The sequence below is a fragment of the Copadichromis virginalis genome, linkage group LG19 (genome assembly GCF_057382275.1).
Source record: "Copadichromis virginalis isolate Kocher_CV1m ecotype Utaka linkage group LG19, C_Virginalis_male_GT1.1, whole genome shotgun sequence".
NCBI lineage: Eukaryota > Metazoa > Chordata > Actinopteri > Cichliformes > Cichlidae > Copadichromis > Copadichromis virginalis.
Genome location: NC_140636.1, coordinates 2,314,139 through 2,339,316, shown reverse-complemented (window position 1 = coordinate 2,339,316; position 25,178 = coordinate 2,314,139). Strand labels below are relative to the sequence as shown.

Here is a 25,178-nt window from a genome sequence, read left to right as displayed (position 1 = left end):
GAGGCGATTGCGATGTTTGGGTTTATTTTTCCCGAAGCGTTCTGAACGCATCCATGTAAGTCACGTGACTGACATCAGCTGATCAGTAGTGCTGATGGCGGAACTAACTGAAAACATGGTGGTTTTACTGAGTGCATTAGCTAACAAGGACTGCCGAAAAGTAAGTCGTGAAATGTGATTTAGTTTTCTAAATGTCCACCAGAGCCACGGGCGATTGTACCTCGGTAAATACTAAGATATGTTTTAGATTTCTCCATGAGAGCTCCGATATTAAAGCGAAGGCATTTGTTTAGCAGCCCATCCATTGCCCACATATTGCTTCTGAATGTTCTCGCTACATCGTGTTATCTGAATGAGCATCTATACCTCTAGCACCATACTAATAATGGGGTGGCTGCAGTTTAGGAATTAGAGACAGGTGTCGTGACAAGGTAGGTATCCCCGACAGAATGGGGTGAAAGCCCGTGGGTGGATTGCTGGAGGAAAAGTCACATGACTGATGTAGCTGGTGATAAGGTGTCAAATTATATTTATGGGGAAGTTGCAACTTTCGACTCATTTGCATCCGAGCTGAGAGGAACAGAGGAGGCTCTTTGGTGCTGTTAATGTTTTTGGCTCGTCATCACCAGAGGTGACAAAAGTACAAACTTTCTTTACTTCAGCAGAAGTGCAGATGCCTGGGTGAAAAAACACTCAGTAAGACCTAAAGTACTTGAACAACGTTTTTACTTTAAAGTAAAAGTGAAAAAGTGCAGGCTCAAAGTAAGAAAGTACAAAGTAATATTATTATTATTATTACATGAGGGTTGTTATATAAGGGTTGGCAATACAGCCACAAAATCATATCGCAATATTTCAAAGAAATTTGCAATAATGATGATATGTCTGAATATAAAAAAATAAAACTCGTTGGTGGTTGCAGCTTACAGGTGGCAGTGTTTATTAGTGCAAAGAAAATGAAGGGCATTTCCATCCTTCCTACTTACTGTGACTGATGACACACTACCAAACAGAAAGACCTCAGAGGACAGGATTAGGTTAAGGATGGGGTGAAACCGAGGCACATGATCCCCTACAGGGAAGCAGTCAAAAGAACAACACAATAATGTCAAATATGTAAATTAATAGGCCTAGTAGAATGTTTCATGTGTCGCACTACCAAGCGCCAAACTAGGATCCTCACAGTATTTCCTTGTGTTTAGCTGTGCCACAGGGTGGTGGATAGTCTGTGTGGGCGGGAGCCTCCTCACAGGGGGGATTACAGCGCCACCTGGAGCCTGCAGGAGTGGCTGCAGCTGCTGGACTCGCTGACAGCTCTGTTCCGTTTGGCAGTGGTCAACAACATCTCTGATGAAGTGGTGAGAAAGTGAAACAGGTTGGAAAGGATATGAACTGGAGTGTGTGGTTTCTGGTGCAATGATAGTTTCTGAGTACATAGGGACTGAACAAACTAGCCACAGTTTGCTGCATGCAGTCGATTGGTCATTCACTCAGCATTACCATCCATCCAACATGATAATACAGCCATTTGTGATCAAAGTTGCTGCTAAAAAAACATGACGAATGACCAGGTGGGAATAGCAGGTGTGGGAGTGAGCTGTAGTCAGGAAGTAGAGAAGGTTGGTGATTGGCTGCTTCGGTCTACGTGCTAAAGTATCCTTGGGGAAGGTGCTGAACCCCAAGTTGCTCTCTCTGATGCAGTCACTGGATCAAAAGCGAGAAAGGTGAATATGAAATTGAAGCATGTTGTATAAAGCTCATGTAGGTTAGACAAGCACTATGTCAGAACTAATCTATTTTAAACAGCTGGTTCTGTTCAGATTTTACAAATGTTACATGTCACGAGTCAGCTTTTATGAAACGGAGACTTTGAATGTTTGGTTTCAACCATCAGCGTGACCCTAGTTTAATATAGGAAGAAATTGTCTTTACTTTTAATAATAGGTACAGTCCAGCTCGATGCATGGTGAGTGGGGTTCTTTTAGGTGAGATTTTCAGGTCTTCTCTGGCCGATTGTGTTGCAGGTGCTGTCCCAGTTGTCAGATGTGAGCAGCAGCCAAGCTGAGGTTGTGTTGAGTGTGCTCAGAGCAAGAGAAGAGGAGATCCGCTGCGCCCTGCTGGACAGAACCAACTCCATCTCCTCTGCTACTCTGCAGGACTTTGATTGGCAACTTAAGGTGACTCGTTATTTTTCAGCATGTAGTGGAGATATCATCTGAATTTCAGGAGCGGGACCACTCCTCCTTCACGCCCCCTCCGGCCTCAGGCTATAAAAGCCCCCCTTCTCCAATACCTGCTGTTCTCATTTTCATGCCCCACCCTGCCCCCCCATTTTTCCCTGTCTTCTCCTCTCTTCCTTTCCTTCATTCATTTCTCGTTAGTACATGGGGATCTGCCCGGCCCGAGAGCCGTCGCCAGTCCCCTTCGAGGCCTTCCCCAAACCACAGCACCAGTCACACTTCCTCATCGCCCATCGTTAGCCAGGATGTGGTGCCAGCTAGTGAAACTGACTTACTGTTTACTGCAGATATCGTTCTAATTTAAATATCACATCGTAGCTTAACATTCAAAACTGAATGAAAAGAAGCAAAAGCATCTGAATATTTACAGCTGTGGATCTCGACCTGGCACTCCCAGCACAGGAATGTCTGGAATCAGCTCTCTGTTTAAAAAGTCTGATTCCTGTGAGTACTACGCAGTAGAGGAGGAGGAGACTCGTTCAGCTGTAACTGCTTCTCAGTCTAAAATATAAAACATTTTTTGAGTTATTTCACACTTTTACTACATATTTCCATATGTGTTCATTCATAGTTTAGAATTTATTTATTTAAAAGGGACAGTGCAGTTATACATAGTTCAAGTGCAAGACATGAGACTGATGTACCGCACACAGGTTTATAGCTACTGCTAATTTACAACAATTGTCCCTTGTTGGGCTCACAATCTAAATAAATACATATTACAATAAAACTTATATTTTCATAAAACCAAATTACATCAAATACAATTACAATTGATAGACAATCATTTAAAATAAAATTAAAATCATCAGATAAAATGACTACAACTTTGGTTTCCCTTTAACCACACTTTGACCTTCAATGTAAAGGATCTAATGTCTGTAATCAGTTTGATATTGGTTGGAAGTGTGTTCCACGGGTGGCAAGCCTTTATAGAAAAAGCTGACTGACCGAATGTAGATCTGCGATATAATATCTTGCAGTTGCCGTTCACCTTACTCCTAGTAACACGAGTACTGTCTTGTCTCTGAATGTATCTACTGAGACACTCTGGGGCCATCCTATTTATACATTTAAAAACTAATTTAAGATAACACCAATGATTAAAACTCTTAAAACTAAGTAAGTTATATTTCTGTAAAATGTGACAGTGATGCCACCGAACCGATTTTTTTTTATCCATTATTTTTAAGGTTTGATTATATAAGGACACCACAGGCTGAAGTGTAGATGGTGCTGCTTGGGTCCAAACTGTCATACAATATGAAAAATGCGAAAATATCATAGAATGCATAAATATCTGAGCTGCTGAAGTGGGTATATAGTGCCGAATTAACTTGAAACAATTCAGATTAGCGTTGACCGTCTTAGAGATCTTCTTTACATGCTTGTCAAGTTTAAGATGTGAATCTAAAATTATTCCTAAAAACTTAAAATCTTTGACCTCCTTTATTTCTTCGTTCCCTGGGTTGATTTTAAAATCATCAGATGAATTTCGTTTCCTAATCGAAAAACACATAGAAACTGTTTTTGTTTTTTTTTAATTCAGTACAAGATGATTTTGTTCCAGCCATTGCTGGACACCATTTAGATGTACCGTTAAGGTGTCTGCTGCTTCACCAGGTGCTACGTGTATAACTGCATCATCTGCATAAAGTTGGCAGTTGGCTTTTGGGCAGCTGGTAGGCAAATCATTTATAAACAAACTAAACAGCAACGGGCCAAGAACAGATCCTTGGGGAATACCCATTCTGTTTTCCAACATGGACGACTCTTCTTTATCAGCCCTCACACACTGCTCTCTTTTGTGGAGATAGGACTCAAACCAATCAACTGCTTTCTTTGAAATGTCAAATTTTATCAACTTAGAAAGAAGTATGTCATGGTTGAACACTGCACCCACAACACTACCATTATCCAGATTACACTTAATATTTTCAACAAAACAGCAATTTGCCATTTCTGTGGAAAATTTTGGTCTAAAACCAAACTGCATTGGATGAAGCCGTAGATTAGTCTCTAAGTAATCAATTAACTGTGCTGCCACAACCTTCTCAAGCACCTTTGAAAGAACAGGGAGTATGGAAATTGGACGATAATTACATATCAAATCACGCTCGCCTCCTTTAAAGACCGGAGTAACTGCAGCCCTTTTCCAGTCAGTTGGGGATGTCCTATTTCTTATTGATAAATTTATAAGATGTGTCAATGGTTTTGTCATGAAATCTCTATATTTTTTAATAAAACAAGTATCCAAGCCATAAACATCCTTTGCCCTAGAATCTGATAATTTCTTAATAGCCTCTGTGACCTCTGCTTCATTAACCTCTTCAATAAAAAATGAGTCTGATGAATCGATAGGGCTATTTTTAATAGTTACAACTGGAAGAGCTGAAATTTTGCATTAATTCTTCTACAGATTGTATAAAATATTTGTTAAATTCCAACAAACATGTTACTGGTAGTGTAGTCATGGCTTTCTGTAGTAGTTGTTGTTAGTGATGTGTACCAACACTCCCTCTACAAAACACAAGTGATAGCCTTAACTACACTGAGAATGGCAGAGGCTCTAAAACTTAACATGTTTTAGTTACTGAAAAAACCCAGCCTCGTGAACCGGGTCATCTAGAATCTGAAATATTACGTTTCAAATAAATCAGCTAAATGTTTTGTCTTTATTTTGTAGTTTTGACATCTTAGTTTTGATTGAGTAGGTGTGTCCAAACTTTAGTAGTTTTGCTTTGAGGTTTTCGATCATATAGAAATCAGAAGTTTTTTTCCCGCAGAGGTGGTTATCACTATTTCAAATGATAATATGAAATCTTAACCTTTCCAGATAGTTGTTCTTGTTCATGACTACCACCATATAAAACTTTACTGATAAGGGATTATATGGATAATTTTATGCAATCACAAATTCAGGCAAGCAAAAATAATTCTAAACAAACATTGGCAGAGCACAGTGGCCTGTCGACCTGTCAGCAACACTGGGATCATTTGTAGCTCATGTTTCATTTGTGTTTGTAGAAGGCAATTTTTATCCCACTGACTGGTCAAAGACAGCCGCATGAGTCAGTGAGCTGAATTCTTAACATTGTTGTTTATTCTGGTAGCATCGGTTTGACAAAGATCATACTCATTGTCAGATTTCCTTGTAAGCACAGACATTTCATCTCTTCTATGTTGTTTTTCTCGTCTATTCCTTCAGTTAGCTCTGTCCAGTGATAAGATATCATCTCTCCACACGCCTCTGCTCAGTCTCAGTCTAGATGTGCGAGAAAATGGAGTCCTCCGGCCTGTCACTTTGGAGATGAACAGAGATGAGCTAGGCATGCTCATCAGTTCATTAGAGTCTGCTAATAAGGTAAAACATATTAAATGCATTAGAGATATATACACACTACTATAACACTACTATATACAGTTTTCTTAGGAGCGCATATGGTAGTATAGCCCTTTGCAGCATCTATTTAAACATATGCAAGTATCTTGGGTGTGAAATTATTTCCAAAGTATTTGTGCAAACAGTAAATATTTGCACTTCCATTCGTTCATCCATTTCCTTAACTGCTTGATCGAATTCAGTGTCACGAGAGGGCTAGAGCCTCACACAGCTCACAAGGCCAGATACACCCTCGACATGTGGTCAGTTTGTGTTCACATTCACATCTACTGCCAGTTTAGGATCATTAGTTAACATAACACGCTTGTCTTTGGCCTATGGGACAAACCAAGAAGAACGCACCCAGGCACAGGGAAAGTTGACACAGTCCCCAACCCAGTCGTAATGATTTAATGGTCTTCATGTCTTGCAGGTAGTGTTGCAGCTGAAATGATGGAAAAATTGTGGATTACTAATCTCCTTGAAGACCACAGAGCATCCAGAGGAGGAATATTATGTTCCTCAAGTGTGTGAAAGAGGAGCTCCCATATTTTGGACAGGGTCCTGTAGGTTCCAGCCATAATGATGTGATGAATGTTCCGTCATGTGCTGGAGCAGTTGGATACCTACACTTTGTTTTCCTTTTGTTTTTAGTTTTTTGCACCATGTTCAATAAATGTTTATTTTGCATTTTGTACTGTTGAATTAAGTGGTGTTTATTGATTTTAGCAGCAGTATTAACTGACATGTAAATCCAAAGTAGAGATAAACTAGTTTTCCCTTCAAGAGGGAAATTTTCACTTTTATGTGTATTTTACAGTCTGTTTAATTTCATTTTTCATGAAATTGGCACTCCCATATTCACACATTACTAATCTACATTTGGTATCTAAAATGTAACAAAATTGAAAATACATTTTAAGAAATGTTTTACATCAAAACCACCTGCTGAAGTTCACACCAAGCTCCGTAATGGGAGGGAAGGTGATTTAAGTGACTTTCAGTGTGTCATGGTTGCTGGTGCTAAATGGTCTAAATATTTCAGAAACTGGGATTTCTTTCAGGTTTACAGAGAATCACCAAAGTAAAGAAAAATATTCACTGAATAGTAGTTCTCTGGGCCTTATTGATGCCCGAGGTCAGAGGAGAATAGTCAAATTGCTTTGATATGATAGAAAGGCAACAGTAACTAATAGTAAGTAATAATAATAAACACAAGACATAGAACACTCATTTGTTATCAGTTGCAAATCTTAGCAATATATCTAACATAGACAATTAAAGGCATCCACCGGGTGGTCTCTACTGGCTCGTTGCTCTTAAGGAAGCGGCTTGGGAGCAGCAGTTCTCGGAGGTTGTCATCAAGCCTGACATACAAAGAAACAAGCTAATCAAGGGCAACAGGTAAATGTTTTGCAGGTTACTCAGGCCATGGAAGAAAGTATCACAAGTGTTTTTTCCTTCCACCCTTCAGTCCACTGAATAATGCACCACAATTTGCTTTTGCTGCAGCAAATTGTACATGCAGTGAGCAGTTACATCAAAGGGTGTGTTTTAACAAACACACCCTTTGTTAATAAATTTGGCATACGACAACTCAGAATTTGAGTTTATGACAACCTGTGCTCATTGTAGGATTCTGCCTGTCAAGAGATTGTATAGGTTATAGGTTAGTTTAGCAAAATCTGAGGTTCACACGTTCAGTGAAGCTGCTTGGAAACTAACATACATTCGTTAAAAAACCTTGAATTTTTTCCAGCTCAGCGGCAAAGATTTCAGGTGAAGGCAGAGCTGTTTCAGAGGGCTCTGTGTGGAGGAGATAGAGTGAGCAGAGGGGACATCTGGGCCCTCTACAGTGTGAGGAGCTGCAGATGAAAACTCATTTTGACAACAAATGAATTGCGTCATTGCATTGAGCTCAACTACCTTTTCGAGCAGAATGTCTTGGTTTGAAGCGAGGCAGTAAGGGACAAGCTCATTCACCTGTACTTCTTTAGTAGGTGATTGTTCTGTAATTAACCAGCAGACTGCTTATGCACATAAGGTAGGAGGGAAGTGCAGACAGCTGGGGCAAACTAACACAGGTGCAGACAACACAAAGAAGCAGGGGAGGAAGTAAAACCAAACAGACTGGACAAGAGATAAATGGCACAGTGAGAAGCAATGTCAGGAAATGAGAAGCAATAACTAAATAGAGGAACAAAGACACAGAACTAAACTAAACATATACACAGCAGGAACACTGACTAATTTATCATATTTAGTAGGAATGGTAAACTTGGAAGGCTTAAGAATTAGGATATAAAGATTGGAAAGGTTCGTGATTTGGATTGTTTGAAGGTAAGATTTCATTTTGATATCACAGTGAAAATTGCTAATCTATGTGCTCTCATTTCCAATTCCATCCATCCATCTTCATCCACTTTATCCGAGGCCGGGTCGCGGGGGCAGCAGCCTAAGCAGAGAGGCCCAGACCTCCCTCTCCCCAGCCACCTCCTCCAGCTTATATCTCTCGGCTGGCCGGGGGAATACCAAGGCGTTCCCAGGCCAGCCAAGAGATATAATCTCTCCAGCGTGTCCTGGGTCTGCCCCGGGGCCTCCTCCCAGTGGGACATGCCCGGAACACCTCACCCAGGAGGCGCCCAGGAGGCATCCTTGTCAGATGCCTGAACCACCTCAGCTGGCTCCTTTCGATGTGGAGCTGCAGCGGCTCTACTCTGAGCCCCTCCCGGATGGCCGAACTTCTCACCCTATCTCTAAGGGAGAGGCCAGCCACCCTTCGGAGGAAGCTCATTTCTGCCGCTTGTATCCGCGATCTCGTTCTTTCGGTCACTACCCACAGCTCGTGGCCATAGGTGAGGGTAGGGACGTAGATCGACCGGTAAATTGAGAGCTTCGCTTTTACACTCAGCTCCCTCTTCACCACGACGGACCGGTGCAGCGTCCGCATTACTGCGGCTGCAGCCCCAATCCGTCTGTCGATCTCCGGCTCCCTTCTCCCATCACTCGCGAACAAGACCCCGAGATACTTGAACTCCTCCACTTGGGGCAGGAACTCATCCCCGACCCGGAGTGGGCACTCCACCCTTTTCCGGCTGAGAATCATGGCCTCAGATTTGGAGGTGCTGATCCTCATTCCCGCTGCTTCACACTCGGCTGCAAACCGTGCTGGGGGCCCCCACCCGATGAAGCCAACAGAACCACATCATCCGCAAAAAGCAGAGATGAGATTTTGAGGCCACCAAAGTAAAAGCCCTCCGCCTCCGGCCACTGATCACCTCTCCCACCCCCCAGGTTCCATTAACCCCCCCCCCCCCCTCCATTTGCCCCCCTCCAGATGCAATGCCATTGTCACCTGAGCTCTCCTCTCACCACAACCCTGCTTCACCCCTATCCACACATTTATCCACAACAAAGCGAGCCCCACCCCCCACTCCAGCCCAGCCTCACATCTACTTCACAGCTGATCAGGTGAGAAATCAGCTCAAGAGGACGAAGGCAAGGAAGGCAGCAGGTCCGGATGGAATCTGCTCCAGACTGCTCAGGGACTGTGCAGACCAGCTCTGTCAGGTGGCCCTGTACATCTTCAACCTGAGCCTGAGCCTGGAGAGGGTTCCTGAACTGTGGAAGACTTCCTGTGTCGTTCCGGTGCCAAAAATCGCACACCCCAGGGAGCCCAACCACTTCAGGCCTGTTGCCTTGACTTCTCATCTGATGAAGACCATGGAAAGGGTCATCCTGCACCACCTTCAGCCACTGGTGGGCTCAGTGTTGGACCCCCTGCAGTTCGCCTACCGTTCTGGAATTGGGGTGGATGACGCTGTCATCTACCTGGTATACCGATCCCTCTCTCACCTAGAGCAGGCGGGGAGCACTGTGAGGATCATGTTTTTTGACTTCTCCAGTGCTTTCAACACCATCCAACCCGCACTACTGAGAGGGAAGCTGGAGGGAGCCGGAGTAGGCAAACAGCTGCCTGCATGGACCATCGACTACCTTACCAACAGACCACAGTATGTGAGGCTCCATGACTGTGTGTCTGAGGTGGTAATCTGCAGCACGGGGGCACCACAGGGCACGGTTCTCTCACCTTTCCTGTTCAGCCTTTACACTTCAGACTTCTGTTATAATTCGGACGATTGCCATCTACAGAAGTTCTCAGATGATACAGCCATCATTGGATGCGTATCAGACGGGAATGATCAGGAATACAGGGGGGTCATCAGTGACTTTGTTGGCTGGTGTGAGACCAACGTACTCCAAATCAACGCCGGCAAGACAAAGGAGATGATCATAGACTTCAGGAGGAAGTCACCCCCTACAACACCGGTGAACATCCAAGGGAAAGACATTGAGATAGTGGACTCTTATAAGTACCTGGGTGTTCACCTCAACAAGAAACTGGACTGGACTACAAATACAGACGTCCTGTATAAGAAGGGCCAGAGTCGACTCCACCTGCTGAGGAGACTGAGGTCCTTCGGAGTCTGCAGGACTCTGTTAAGGACATTCTATGACACTGTGGTAGCATCTGCCCTTTTCTATGCAGTGGCCTGCTGGGGGAGTGGATGCACGGACAGGGACAGGAGCAGGATTGACAAACTGGTGCGGAGGTCTAGCTCCGTGCTGGGATGTCCCCTGGAGTCTGTGGAGGTGGTTGGCGGGAGGAGGATGTTAGTAAAGCTGACATCCATCATGAACAACCCACATCACCCACTGCATGAGTATGTGAGTGGGCTGAGCAGCTCCTTTAGTCAGAGACTGAAACACCCTCGCTGCAGGAAGGAGCGCTTTCGCAGATCATTCATCCCAACAGCAGTTAGACTCTATAACTCCTCAATCACGATGTCATAAGTCACTGGACACTGTGAACATCCACGGTCACCACTTCATGCATAATGGACCTTCCTTGACCTTCCAAGCTATATAGTTTATGTCTTCCATATTTCCAACTATATCCATAATCACATACTGTGTATGCTACCATTGTATATAGTGTATTATCTTACTTTTTTTCATTGATTGTACTTAATTGTATTTTTGTATTTCCTTCATATACAGTGGGGCAAAAAAGTATTTAGTCAGCCACCGATTGTGCAAGTTCCCCCACTTAAAATGATGACAGAGGTCAGTAATTTGCACCAGAGGTACACTTCAACTGTGAGAGACAGAATGTGAAAACAAAATCCATGAATCCACATGGTAGGATTTGTAAAGAATTTATTCATAAATCAGGGTGGAAAATAAGTATTTGGTCACCTCAAACAAGGAAAATCTCTGGCTCTCACAGACCTGTAACGTCTTCTGTAAGAAGCTTTTCTGTCCCCCCACTCGTTACCTGTATGAATGGCACCTGTTTGAACTCATCATCTGTATAAAAGACACCTGTCCACAGCCTCAAACAGTCAGACTCCAAACTCCGCCATGGCCAAGACCAAAGAGCTTTCGAAGGACACCAGGAAAAGTATTGTAGACCTGCACCAGACTGGGAAGAGTGAATCTACAATAGGCAAGCAGCTTGGTGTGAAAAAATCAACTGTGGGAGCAATCATCAGAAAATGGAAGACATACAAGACCACTGATAATCTCCCTCGATCTGGGGCTCCACGCAAGATCTCATCCCGTGGGGTCAAAATGATCATGAGAACGGTGAGCAAAGATCCCAGAACCACACGGGGGGACCTGGTGAATGACCTGCAGAGAGCTGGGACCAAAGTAACAAAGGTCACCATCAGTAACACACTACAACGGCAGGGAATCAAATCCCGCAGTGCCAGACGTGTTCCGCTGCTGAAGCCAGTGCATGTCCAGGCCCGTCTGAAGTTTGCCAGAGAGCACATGGATGATACAGCAGAGGATTGGGAGAATGTCATGTGGTCAGATGAAACCAAAGTAGAACTTTTTGGTATAAACTCAACTCGTCGTGTTTGGAGGAAGGAGAATACTGAGTTGCATCCCAAGAACACCATACCTACTGTGAAGCATGGGGGTGGAAACATCATGCTATGGGGCTGTTTTTCTGCCAAGGGGACAGGACGACTGATCCGTGTTAAGGACAGAATGAATGGGGCCATGTATCGTGAGATTTTGAGCCAAAACCTCCTTCCATCAGTGAGAACTTTGAAGATGAAACGAGGCTGGGTCTTCCAACATGACAATGATCCAAAACACACCGCCCGGGCAACAAAGGAGTGGCTCCGTAAGAAGCATTTGAAAGTCCTGAAGTGGCCTAGCCAGTCTCCAGACCTCAACCCCATAGAAAATCTGTGGCGGGAGTTGAAAGTCCGTGTTGCTCGGCGACAGCCCCAAAACATCACTGCTCTCGAGAAGATCTGCATGGAGGAATGGGCCAAAATACCAGCTACTGAGTGTGCAAACCTGGTAAAGACCTATAGTAAACGTTTGACCTCTGTTATTGCCAACAAAGGTTATGTTACAAAGTATTGAGTTGTATTTTTGTTATTGACCAAATACTTATTTTCCACCCTGATTTACGAATAAATTCTTTACAAATCCTACCATGTGGATTCATGGATTTTTTTTTTCACATTCTGTCTCTCACAGTTGAAGTGTACCTCTGGTGCAAATTACTGACCTCTGTCATCATTTTAGGTGGGGGAACTTGCACAATCGGTGGCTGACTAAATACTTTTTTGCCCCACTGTATCTGTACCTGAGCTGAGGTGACGCAAAAAATTTCCCCGTTGTGGGATCAATAAAGTCTTATCTTATCTTATCTTATCTTATCTTAGACTTTCCCAGGGAGGCTGAGGAGTGTGATCCCCCTGTAGTTGGAACACACCCTCCGGTCTCCCTTCTTAAAGATGGGGACCACCACCCCGGTCTGCCAGTCCAGGGGTACTGCCCCTGATCTCCACGCAACATTGTAGAGGCGTGTCAACCAGGACAGCCCCACAACGTCCAGAGCCTTCAGGAACTCGGGGCGGACCTCATCAACACCAGGAGCTCTGCCACCAAGGAGTTGTTTAACTGCCTCAGTGACCTCGCCCCCGGAAATTGGCGGGTCATTCCCCTCATCCCCAGACTCTGCTTCCTCCTCGGAAGACGTGTCAGTGGGCTTAAGGAGGTCCTCGAAGTATTCCTTCCACCGCCTGACAATTTTCTCAGTCGACGTCAGCAGCGCTCCGCCAGCACTATACACAGTGCAGGTAGAGCACCGCTTTCCCCTCCTGAGACGCCTGATGGTTTGGCAGAATCTCTTTGAGGCAGTCCGAAAGTCTTTTTCCATGGCATCACTTTCTGAGAATCCTCAGAAAAATGGACCTGACGAAGGAGCTGCTGATCATCTTCTACCTCTGCTCCATTGAAAGTGTGCTGATGTAACACATGGGGACACTAAAGCAATCGTGCCAGAATGTCATGCTAAAAAGAAAGATTCTTTAAAATACAAGGGGGAGCAAGCGAGTCAGCTACCACGGGCACAGAGATAAAGCAGGTCTGATCAGAAACAGTTTATTACTAGGCCAGGGAGCACAAATACAACAATTTTAAAAAATACCCTTAAAATGTACGTAATAAAATGTTGTCAATCTACTAAAACGAAATAAAGCAATTCTAAAACCCGTAAAACTACCATTTTCTACATTCACTAAAAACCCCCTGCTATAATTACGCCACATGTTCATTATGGGTCTATCAGCAGGCCAGGAATTCCGGCTTTAGAGCAGAGTCCACGCCAGCCCCATCTTTGGCAGACAAGGAAGAGCCTCCCATCTTCTTGTCCTTCCACGGGCCCATCATATCCCAGCCCAGCTTGCGCTCTGCACCCGAATCCATCATGCGACCACCGCCACAGCTCCCCTTGCGTCGGTGTCCTGTAACAAACAAATAGGGGCCAGAACAATGGTCCCAGAAGCGGCCCTGGCTCATGGCCATGGCGACCCTTTCCCAACCCAGCTGCACCCAGTAAACAACAGTAGAGACTAGTGATGGGACGTTCTGTATCGAGGCTTCGAAGCTTGTGTCGAGTAATGGAGGGGGCGTTTCCGCGATGCGCGTATCGAGGCTTGCTTCATTTATGGGAGGAGCTGAAAATGATGACGTCTGAAGCCTCGCTGCCCGGCTGTACCACGTGACTGGTTCATGAAGTGGTTCGAACTTTGCTGCGAGCTATGACAGATATAAACCCCTCAGACTTCATTCAAAAATGTGGGTGTTTGATGGAGAGTTGCGGTTAGTGAGAGTTAGAGACAGTTTGGAGGTTTATGAGAGTGAGGAGAGAAAGTCAGGAGAGAATGGAGCCAGCTAAGAAGAGGAGGATGTCCTCCCCTGTGTGGGAACATTTTGATTTCATTCCTCCCAACAAGGTATGTAAATTTCTACAGAAGATGTATTTTCATAATACTGATGGTGCAATACAATTTATGTTGAGCTGTCTGTACTTTTGTACAAGGTGAAGTGTTTGCTATGTGCCAGGGAGCTGGGATATAACAACAACACCTCATCCATGCTTAGGCACTACAGAGCTTTGCATGAGAATAAGAGGAACACCGATTGTGGAGCAAGACCAGGTGAGCCATCAAATGCCATGATAAATATAAACTAAATGATATACCAATATTATACAATATTATACAGCTGTTATAAGTTACGTGTGTGATATTTATATCTGTGCTTTGTCTTTATTGTCTTTCCTCAGGAGAACAATCTCAAATAGATGAAGACCTGGTTAGCATGGTGATTGAGGACTCCCAGCCATTTAGCATTGTGGAGGACAAAGGATTTAAAAGATTTGTTAAATCATTAAATCCTAGCTATGTTCTCCCCACTAAAAAGGTCATAAAAGCAGTGAAAATGTAGTTTTTACAGAATAAAATGTGAACAGGCAGGACTGAGGCTCAAAGCCTCAGTGTGTAGCTGTCCATACCTCAATGTTACAAAAGCACAACTACTGTCCACACCCCAACCACACCTCACCTCACAGTAAATGATCATTTCCATTTTAAGCATTTCCAAATAATCATTTTCCATACTGCCAGTATAAATATACACAGTATACTGCATCACTACAATATACATGTTTTACACACTCCTTTTGTTGTTGACATTTACAGGCTGTGTGCAAAATGCCACACTCTTCAAATTCATGCCAACTAATATTTTTACGTCCAGTAGGTGTCCTGCTAGAGCAAATGAAGCTTCAAGAAGCTTCGCGCTGGGGTGAACCAATTGGATGAAAAGCTTCAGTGCTTCATGAAGCTTCATCTGCCCATCACTAGTAGAGACCCTACAAATGAAGGCAGAGGTAAACCTCTGTACTTAAGACCAGCGCTCACCACTACTCTCTGCCAAGTCTTCAGCTTACCTACAGTTAGTTCTGGTTGTCACTGAGTATTCATCAAAACAGATTTTTTTCATGGTGAGATTAATCCTGTGCTCTCAACCTGCAGTCAACCTGCTGTCTGTCATTTCCTCTGCTGGCCATATTCACCATCATCCCGACGCTGGTCAGTACGAGACAGCTCAGTGCAAAAAGCTCTCTTTTTCACTCACCTGCCCTCCTGTCACAGCACCCACGTAACACCTAGAAACAGCACTGCCTCACCCGGACCTCTTCCCCCTCTCGTGCCTAAAAACCTCCACCTGCCAAGTAAGACAAGATCTGTTTATACTTGGTTCTCATCTGGACTCCATCAGCCTCGTTCTTAACTCTGTTTTCCTCTCATTCTAGTTCTCCGTGACACCTTGCTGCATTACCTGTTCCAAGGCCCCGTGCACATTCCCCCTTGCCACTGAATAGGTCAGGGGTCAGCAACCTGCGGCTCCGGAGCCGCATGCGGCTCTTTAGTCCTTATACTGCAGCTCCGCGTGGTTTGGGAAAATAAATTAGAAGTATTTAGCTGAAGTGTATTTTATTTATATTAGTTCTTTTTTAACTTGTAGAAATTGGAAGATTATTTTCATATTGAAATATAAAAATAAAATTATATTCTATTATTTTTTCATCGCTCAAAATAAGCGTCACACTCGCGGAAGCCGGTGTACCCGCCGAAACGCCGTACATTTATTGCCGTACATTTATCAAGACTTTCAACCCCAGGTAGGCCAGTTATGGATCTTCGAATCCACATTATGTCAGTGGCTATTCTCCACTGTGAACTATGTTACAAACAAACACCGCTCACGCCTCACAGAGGACAGCTTACAGTCCTGCATAAAGATGAAAGTGACCTAGCACAGCCCCGATTCGCAGACGCTGTGTATTCTGCCCTCACTGCTACAGTGGATACAGTTATGCAGATAGATAAACTCCTCAACAACTGACAGGTGTATCGTCCCTTTTATTGACGCTGCCTTCAATTATCAACAGAGTGAAAAAGCAATGCTTTCTGTAAAACAACAAAGAGGATGGATGCAGATGTTTATCCGAACATGCTGAGTCAGTCTTTTCTCAAAGTGTGCTGCATTACTAACTCTACAGCTAATAACAAACAAATCTTGGCATGAAAGAACTGTAGTGACTCTTGCTGATGCGAAGAAGAACTACACCAGCACACTCCCCGTCTGACATCTATTGGATGTCATCACCATCTTTAAGGATCAATGTCTCTATAGGTATTTCGCAGCAGGAGTACAGTCTCTGTCACTGGTCTTAAGAAGGTTTTAGATGTTGCTCCAGAAGTGACCTTTACCTCAATCTTTCTGACATGTCCGTCTTGGCTAGGAAAGGTCTCAACAACCACCCTCATGGGCCAGTGGTTTCTTTTAGCTCGACTGTCCTTTAGAAGAACTAGATCTCCCTTTTGAAGATTTTGACTCACAGATTGCCATTTTCTTCGCTCTTGGAGTGTCGGCAGGTACTGTTTTCCAACGGTGCCAGAAGACATTTGAAAGATGTTGCACTTGTCTCCATTGGCGTCCGTACAAATCTTTATTGTCAAAGTGGTGTCCATCCATCCATTCGCTTCCGCTTATCCTTTTCAGGGTCGCGGGGGGGCGCTGGAGCCTATCCCAGCTGTCATAGGACGAGAGGCAGGGTACACCCTGGACAGGTCGCCAGTCTGTCGCAGGGCCAACACACAGGGACAGACAACCATTCACACTCACATTCACTCGCACATTCACACCTAGTGGCAATTTGGATTATCCAATTAACCTATCCCCACAAGTTGCATGTCTTTGGACGGTGGGAGGAAGCCGGAGTACCCGGAGAGAACCCAAAGTGGTGTGTAGGTGGTAATCCAGTTTTCTGCGTAAGGAGGGTAGCAGGCGTAAGAAGAAAGGGGCAATCTGGATCTGACGAGACTGGTAGTAGCGGTCGACAGTTTACAATAGCGGTTACCTCTGCTAGAAGGGTAACGAGAACCTCATGGGTCAACAGGCGAACTGGGTTGACAGTTAGCATAGAGTCCAGTATGCGCTTCACGATGCCGATCATGCGCTCCCAACTTCCTCCCATATGAGAACTATGAGGAGGGTTGAAGATCCATGTGCATTCATTCTTGGATAAAAAGTCTTGAATTTCCTGGTTGTCGCAGTGTTTTGAAGTTATTCCGAGCTCCTTGCACGCTGCCAGAAAGTTGGTCCCACAGTCGGACCTTTACTGGTCCTCGGATAGAGATGAATCGTCTCAGAGCATTGATAAAACTAGACGACTCCATCGTCTCGATGACCTCAACATGAATGGCCCTGATGCCCAAGCAGGTGAAGATGACGGCCCAGCGTTTGCTGCTAGCAAGGTCTCCTCTTGTTCTCCGAGAGCTTATTGTCCACGGTCCAAAGACGTCAACTCCGACGTAAGTAAACGGGGGGCAGACTGTCACACAATCGATGGGTAAGTCTGATATTTTTTGCATTTCTGTGTTCCACCTGAGCTCGCGGCAAATTACACAGTGGTGGATGACTGAGCTGATGCGCCGTTTCCCACCTACAATCCAGAAGCCAGCCGATCTCATGGCTCCCTCTGTGAAATGGCGCCCCTGGTGCTGCACCTGTTGGTGGTAGTGTCGGATTAGTAGAATAGTTAAATAGTGGTTGCCTGGAATGATAATGGGGTGTGCTTCGTCACTTTCCATGCTGGCTTGTGAAAGGCGACCACCAACCCTGAGACAGTCTGCATTGTCTTTAAAAGGAGAGAGTTTTCTGAGAAGGCTCTGTTTTGGAATGTCTTTTTGGGCTTGAAGACATGTGAAGATGTCAGGGTAAACCTCGTGTTGAAGACCACTGAGAACAACGCTCTTTGCTTTACTGTAATCTTCTGGACTAAGACTTTTGCAGATATGCCAGCCATGACACTTTTTTTGGGGGAGTGCTGTTCCTGTAACACCTTGCAATATGAATGAGCCTTTCTATTGCTCTCAACAGTGACCCTCAAGTAGAGAAAGACGCAAATCGTCCCGTTTCGAGGAAAGAAGCCGCGACATTAGTTGAAAGTGATGTCGCTGTTGGACGGATCTCAGGATCTGATTCAGGATTGACTAGTTCAAAGGTATGTTTAGTCACTTCAGGAGTTGATCTCAGTAGGTAATCTGGTCCTTTGAGCCATGTGCTTGATGAGAGTGCACTAGCTGGGATTGATCTTGAAGCTATGTCGGCCGGGTTAAGCTCTGTTGGAACGTAGTTCCACTGCTCTGGGTTGGACGATTTTCGAATCCTCTGGACGCGATTGCATACGCAGACGTAGAATCGTCTGGATTCATTCTGTATGTATCCAAGTACCACTCTGCTGTCTGTGAAAAATCTTGTAGAATGGAAGGGAACATCAATTTCCTCTGTGATAATGTCAGCAATCTCGACAGCAAGAACAGCTGCACATAGCTCGAGCCTGGGGATTGTTATTTCTTGCTGCGGTGCGAGTTTTACTTTGCCAAACATGAATCCCAATGAGTGCTACGGCTCCCCCGAAGCTATAGAGAACGCACCGCTCGACAGATTGGACTGTTTCCCCAAAATCTCATACAAAGATCCACAACTGTTGAGAGAACTACAGGACCTGCTCCTAGAGATAGATGCTGCAAAGAGTGAAAGTTACATTCCAGGTCTACTCTACCTCGATACAGCGAGAGGCATTAATCCAGTGGTGGAAAAACTCCCCTATGCTATGCAAGAAAAATGGATGAACTGTGGTTCTAAATACAAAGAGGACCATCGTGTGTCATTTCCACCATTCTCTGCATTTGTGGCCTTCATCGGTAGAGAAGCAAAAATGCGCAATGACCCCAGCTTTAGGCAGTCTGTGCCGCCGCCTCCTGCCCTTTCAAAGACGAATAAACTTTACGAAAAACACGCTAAAAGAGAACCTATCTCAGTCAACAGAACCAAAGTTGTCAGTACGGAGCCAAAATCAACTCCTACAAACATTGAGGACCCAAACCGGCTCTTCAGGTTGTTTTGTTGCTTTAATTAATTTATTATTAACAATAATATAAAATTATGCACAAAAGGAATTACTAATGTAAAAAAAAGTGATTTTATTTAAATATGTTTATATATAAATATATGCGGTGGCTCCTAGAGACAAAGCACATACAAACTCCAAAACACATTTCTAGCATGAACTAAACTTCCAAAACAGAGCTACCTAGATCACTTAAATTACACAATTGAAAGCATGATAGCATATGTGTATTGTTTGTGTATTTATACACAAGCACTCATATATGTTCAAATAATTAAAAAATACATTCATTTATCTATTACTCCCACACACCAAATCCGGTGTTCCAGATCTACTGGCGTTTAGATCAACTGGCGTTGGTCGAACAGATGTGTGGCAGTCTTGCGTTTCAGGAGCTGCTACCGACAAACCAGCAAAAAAACGCCAAATGTGTCACCTGTGACACTTGTGAGGTTGTCTCAAACACACTCCGTCAGTCTTGATGCTGTTGAACAACAAAATGTTTAAAATGTGGCGAGTTTACCTGGTGATATCCTCATGCGCGACGCGATCGCGAAAACAGCAAACAAGTAACACCACGCCGATGTTGTTCACGGGACAGCAAGAGTAAACGATCGGGAGACTCTTGTCGTCGTTATCGTTCCCCTCGCACGGTTTATTTCTCCGGTTTCAGCGTTTTTGCTTCACAACTAAAGCGAGCAGTTTACTTTGTGCACTAACATGGACTCGAGTCAACCAGCGCCACCTCTGGCCAAGTGCCACAGCCTACAGCCAGATCAACCTGTGACACACATCTGCACCACGTTTGAATTCGTTTCATGGACATTTGTACCTTTCAACTGTGTCTGTTTGTGCTCTCTTTCTCTCTCTCTCCCTCCCGCTCTGTTCCTGTGCTACTGCCAGTGTAACTACCGCCCCTCCCCCCTCTTCCCACCACAAAACACAAGGCTCGCGTGTGAAGTGAAAAAAGTGTGTGAGAGAGAGAGGGTGAGAGAAAGAAAGAAAAATAAAAAAACGGCTCGCGTCGTTCACGTCAAAGATCCGGCTCTAGCCGTTTGTTCCTGACTGACACATCACCACTGTACCAGCTTTTCAGCTCACAGCCCGACACAACAGCAGAGAGAGCACAGACTTTAAGGCGGCGACGCGTGATTGCGGGTGCCGCTCAGGTGCGTCCGCCTCCCCTGCAGCGGTGCTGCAGACCACACCCTGCCACACACAGGTAAAATACATATTTAAGCAGAATTTTGTAAATATTTATTTTTCTTTCTTTTTTTTAGCAGCATAGAGCTTTTTTTCCCAGTTATTTTTTAAAAGTCAGGTCAAGGCTCCAAAAGCTCAAAGGCGATATAAGGGTGGCGGCTCACAACAGTTTTAGTTCAGCTGCACTCAAAAAACAGATTCAGGTCCTCCTTTCAAAGAACACATGCAAATTATGTTAGTTGTTCACAAATGCAATTAAAAAATACCAAATTAATTTGATTTTCTTTGTGTAAACCTAAAATTATTCAAAACCAGCAGAGGCTGATTCTGAACACAAAATGAATGAGTTTGTTGGGGCACTGGGGGTAGGAGGAGTACATTTTTGCACTTAAGTATTTGTAAACTCAAAGAAATCAATTCAAGCCCCTCTTTAAGCTTAAACATTATTTTTAATCTCATTCAACGCAAATGTAGCACTCCAGCGTTACTGCAATTATTATTCGTGTGGTGAACCTAAATTATTTTCTCTCAAAGCAGTCTTTGTCACAAGAACACAAAGTTACTGAGTTACACAACGGTCCGCCTTCTTTGAAAATTTTGCGCTCTTTCAGGATCACCTAAATGAATCCAGCTGCTCTTGGCCTCTCTGTACTTTTTGGATAAAACTACACCTTCAGGTAAGGTAACATATTATTTTTCCATATATCCAATTGTGTATTTCTTTATCAGCTAAATCTATAATGCTATTTATCATAGAAGCTTGTAACAGTTGTTTTTTGAACTTTTGGTGGTGCTACCATTCTCTTCTCTGCTTGAATACTATTTTTTTTTTTGACAATATAGCCAGGTCTTTTCAAAAGTGCCTTGTTTTAGAGGAGAAACTGTGTAGCTGCCAACTTTTAAGTCGGAGCGTGTGCTAGCTTATTAGCAGCTAGCCATTGTGCTCAATGAAAGATGATGTCCTATAGCTAACTTCTTTCTTACTGTTTTCTTTTTATAATCTAAAAATATGGTATTCTGTGTTTATTATTATATGCCATTTTCTAGTAGAAAGTATCGTTTTGAGGTGTCTTTAAAAGCACTACATAGTTTACTGAGGGTGCTACCAAAAGCGAACCATGTGGCCGGAAGAGTAACTGCAGGCAGCACAATGCGCACTCCTGTGATGTTCAAACCTATTTCTTATTATAAAAGATTTCGGCTACGTCCACACTTACACAGGTATTTTTGAAAATGGAGATTTTCCGTTTTCGTTTTAAAAAATAATCCCGTCCACAGGTAAACGCAAAAATGAAGGAAAACGCTGCTAGAAACATGCCAAAGCAACAGGTGGCGATATATTCCTAAACTCAGCTACAAACAGTTTAGGTCTTGACAAACTTCACTGATGGTTCAAATGTTTAGCAACTTTCAGTGTGTTGATTCAGCAGTCTGTATTTAAACTTCTAGTTTATTATATTTATGTATGTTTTATTTCCAGGTGAATGCAGAGTTCCTGCAGATCACTACAAAACCCCTGCAGGCGAAGTTCTTGGCTCAGCTGGACAATTTAACAGACAAGCTGATGCAAAATTTTCAGGGGAGCAAAGGAGCAAAGGGCCAAAAGATCAAGGATATCATGGCGATCAGTAGTTTGGTTGGTACTAATGATAAACCCATCAATTAAATGCAATCAATCAATTCCATTTTTTTCACCCTTTTTTTCCACCCTTGCATTAGTATGATGACATCGACATAAAGAGGGAGCATACTCTTAAAAGCCTGGTGATCTACTTTAATGAAGATCCAGACCTACTGTTCAAGGAGTATCTGGTACGCTTATCACACCTTCCTTTCTAGATTCAATTTGAGTTAGGTTCATCGCACACAAAATCCTCATATATTCAAAAGAGACAATATAATTGTGAAATATGTATTATTCTTAATAGTCATTGTTAAAACTTGCACTGGAGAGCACTTTTTAAGGGGATAGTTTCAGCAAAAATTCAATTGTTCATTCTTTTGGTGCTGCCATGTAGGTATCTACTGCCTCTATAAACACAGTAAATGTGGACAAAACATTCATCCACTTTCTGTCAGTGTTTCAATTCAGTTTATTTATATAGCGGTATATCACAACAACAGTCATCTCAAGGCACTTCAGAAAGTAAACACTCCAGTGGAGTTCAGTTTATTATGCCAATTAGTAAAAAGTCTTCATTATAAGGAACACAGCAGATTGCATCAAGACACTAACTAGTGTCACTGCCATTACAGCAATCTCCTGGTTTCAGGAATAATGTGCATAAAACAAGCTGTTTCAAAAGGTTCCCAATTGTGATGAAATAAGGGAAATTGACCCAGCCCACACACACACACACACTGATAGACACTGGAGGAGCTCCTGCTCTATATCAAGCCCCTCCCAAAGGGAGGTACATAATACCTGAACCCAAACTATTGATAGGAAACAGATTGACGGGTTTTATTTATGTTTGGAGTGTTTATAGAGGCGGTAGAGACCTATGTTTCAGCACAAAAGGATACAAAAGCTGAGTTTTGCATAATATGTCCCCTTCCAAGTGACAGAGCCCTTAAACCTGAAACAACCTGTTTTTCAGACCTCCTCCACTGAGGATGAACGGTTGAGGTCCACTGCAGCAACTGTCACTGTATTTACACCATCAGAAGAGAAGGGATTCAGGAGCCAGAGGATGTTGGAGTTGTCATTGAAGGTACTACAGTTATGAACAACCTCGGTAGTGTCATCATGGCATTCATCGTCCTCTTTGGACTGATTTATGCACTTGATCTGAGCTATCCAAATGACCACAAGTACACTTTTGAGTTCTGTCAGAAGATTTTGATGAATCTGGATGGACAAAGGCTCAGTACAAAGATGCAGCAAATGAAAATGAAGATGTTTGCTTAGGCAAACAAGACCCAGCACAAAAGTTGATTTTGGCCTTTTTATATCTTTTGTTCAAACTGTGACCTTTTTTTCTTTCTTTTTTTTGGCCAAATGGAAGTTGTCTATTTTTGTCTGCTGTTATGTTGTGAGTGATGTGACCTTTAATCTGTACTACTATAGATGGATGAAAAGACTGGGGATTTAGCTCAGAAAAAGTTTCATGGTTGTAACCACCATTTTCTTTTTGATTGCTTTTGGGATTTGCAAAGGTAATAGAAAAATGTTGACAAGTTTTGTGTCTTCCAGTGTTTTAAAGTTGGTCTTCCCGTTCTTATAAGCTTGTAAATGTTTACATGTAATTGGTTTTGGAGAAGTAAAGTTGAAAGATTTTTTTTTTATTAAAATACCTCCCCCTTGGTAACAGAAAAATGTTCGTCATGAAAACACACACACACACACACACACACACACACACACACACACACACACACACACACACATATATATATATATATATATATATATATATATATATATATATATATATATATGTGTGTGTGTGTGTGTTTATGTATATGTGTGTGTATTTATGTATTGTTGGGTTGTTTCAAATCTTCAGTGACTGCCATACTATGGTGTGAATTGCAATGTTTAGTAGGTTATCATTGTGAATTTGCAAGTGTCACTATAAATATATACAATGATTCTGAAGTGAAATCTGATTTTACAGATTCCAGTTTGTTTTCAGTATTGCCTAGTAGTACAGAGGTGTGTGCTATTCAGATTTTTGTTAAGGTTGATTTGACCATGTGACATGTATGTTTATTTACAAAATATTCTGTTTCTGCTTTTAATTCAAGTGAATAAACCTGAGTTGTAAAAACAAATTCATTTTGTCATTATTTTAATAATTAAATTAGTTTTCTGGTAATGAAAATTATGATTTAGTTGAACTCAAAATAATGATTTCAATGCAATGAAAATCTAGCTCAAGTGAATGACATTGTATTGAGTTGGACCAACCAAAACCTTTCACATCATTTTAATGTACTTTTTTTCATTTTAGCAGTATTTACGAAATTGTGTTCTACTGACTCAATTTAATTGAATTGTCATGATGTATGTAGATTAGGTTGGACCAAAATAGATGTATTACGTGGAAAACCTGCCATCAGTCCAATTGAGTTCATCCAATGACTTATTTTTTTGAGTGTGGGTGTCTTTCCTTTTGTTATATTTCTTTAAGAGTTCAAAATGTGTTAATTACTTAAATAAAATGTAACTTTCTCTGTAGCACTTCATGGATTTCATAAGCAGCACACCTTAAAGTTGTTAGTTTAGAAGTTATAAAACAGGTTCATTACTTGAAATCTTGCTTGTGTTGCACTTTATTCTGTGTTTTTATGGAATAAAAACATTGAGATGATGAACCATCTGTCTTTTTTGGGGGGGGGGACATTTTACCTTATATGAATGTTTATCAATTAATAATAATTTAATTTTATTAGTTATTATCAGGTATTACCAACTAGCAAACAAGAGATAATTTTACCTAATTCCAATGAGTAAGTAGCTGTTGAATAGATACGTAAATATGGGGTAAATTTGACCCAATTTAATTATTTCATAGCTTTTTATTGAAGGTATTTTATACACAATATATTGAATTAAATCTACTCCAAAAAGTCAATGCAAATTGTTATCTCGGATTTATTGGGTAAATTCTATAGATGACTTCTTACAGTGCATATATATTTCAAGGACCTGCTGACAAACGGAGAAATCCTGAAGAGTATAGAGTGGAATTAATGCAACTGCCTTCCTTCTTAAAACTCCATTCATGAACAACACAGCACTGAATCAGTTCATCAACTGTTCAAGCAAAGGTTGACGGCCTGTGGTTGTTCCCAGCGGACAGGTGGACAGGCTGTGCACAGCAGATCGTGCACATTATGGATTGATTGCACAGCAGCACTGCGCTGCACCAGGCTACATCTTCACGATGACCTCTGTTTTCTTCCTTTCAGAAAGACTGATGTTCAGAGGAGGTCACCCAGTCATGTGATGGCTTGATCCCTGTTTTTACACCCACATCCAAATGTCCTT

The 25,178-nt window shown here is 42.7% G+C and overlaps 1 protein-coding gene and 1 long non-coding RNA gene across 2 annotated transcripts; both read left to right on the top strand.

Moving 5' to 3' along the window:
• Nucleotides 1-83: 83 nt before the first annotated feature.
• On the top strand, nucleotides 84-6,317 carry commd8 (COMM domain containing 8). The gene is made up of 5 exons (XM_085442538.1): nucleotides 84-160; nucleotides 1,203-1,358; nucleotides 2,025-2,177; nucleotides 5,449-5,604; nucleotides 6,056-6,317. The coding sequence occupies exons 1-5, from the start codon at nucleotides 95-97 to the stop codon at nucleotides 6,074-6,076; spliced, it is 552 nt and encodes a 183-aa protein (XP_085298664.1). The 5' UTR covers nucleotides 84-94; the 3' UTR covers nucleotides 6,077-6,317.
• Nucleotides 6,318-20,413: 14,096 nt separating this feature from the next.
• LOC146685352 (uncharacterized) lies at nucleotides 20,414-22,883 on the top strand. The gene is made up of 4 exons (XR_014916724.1): nucleotides 20,414-20,859; nucleotides 21,663-21,818; nucleotides 21,902-21,994; nucleotides 22,783-22,883. It is a non-coding gene; the product is annotated as an uncharacterized LOC146685352 (long non-coding RNA).
• The last annotated feature ends 2,295 nt before the right edge of the window (nucleotides 22,884-25,178 follow it).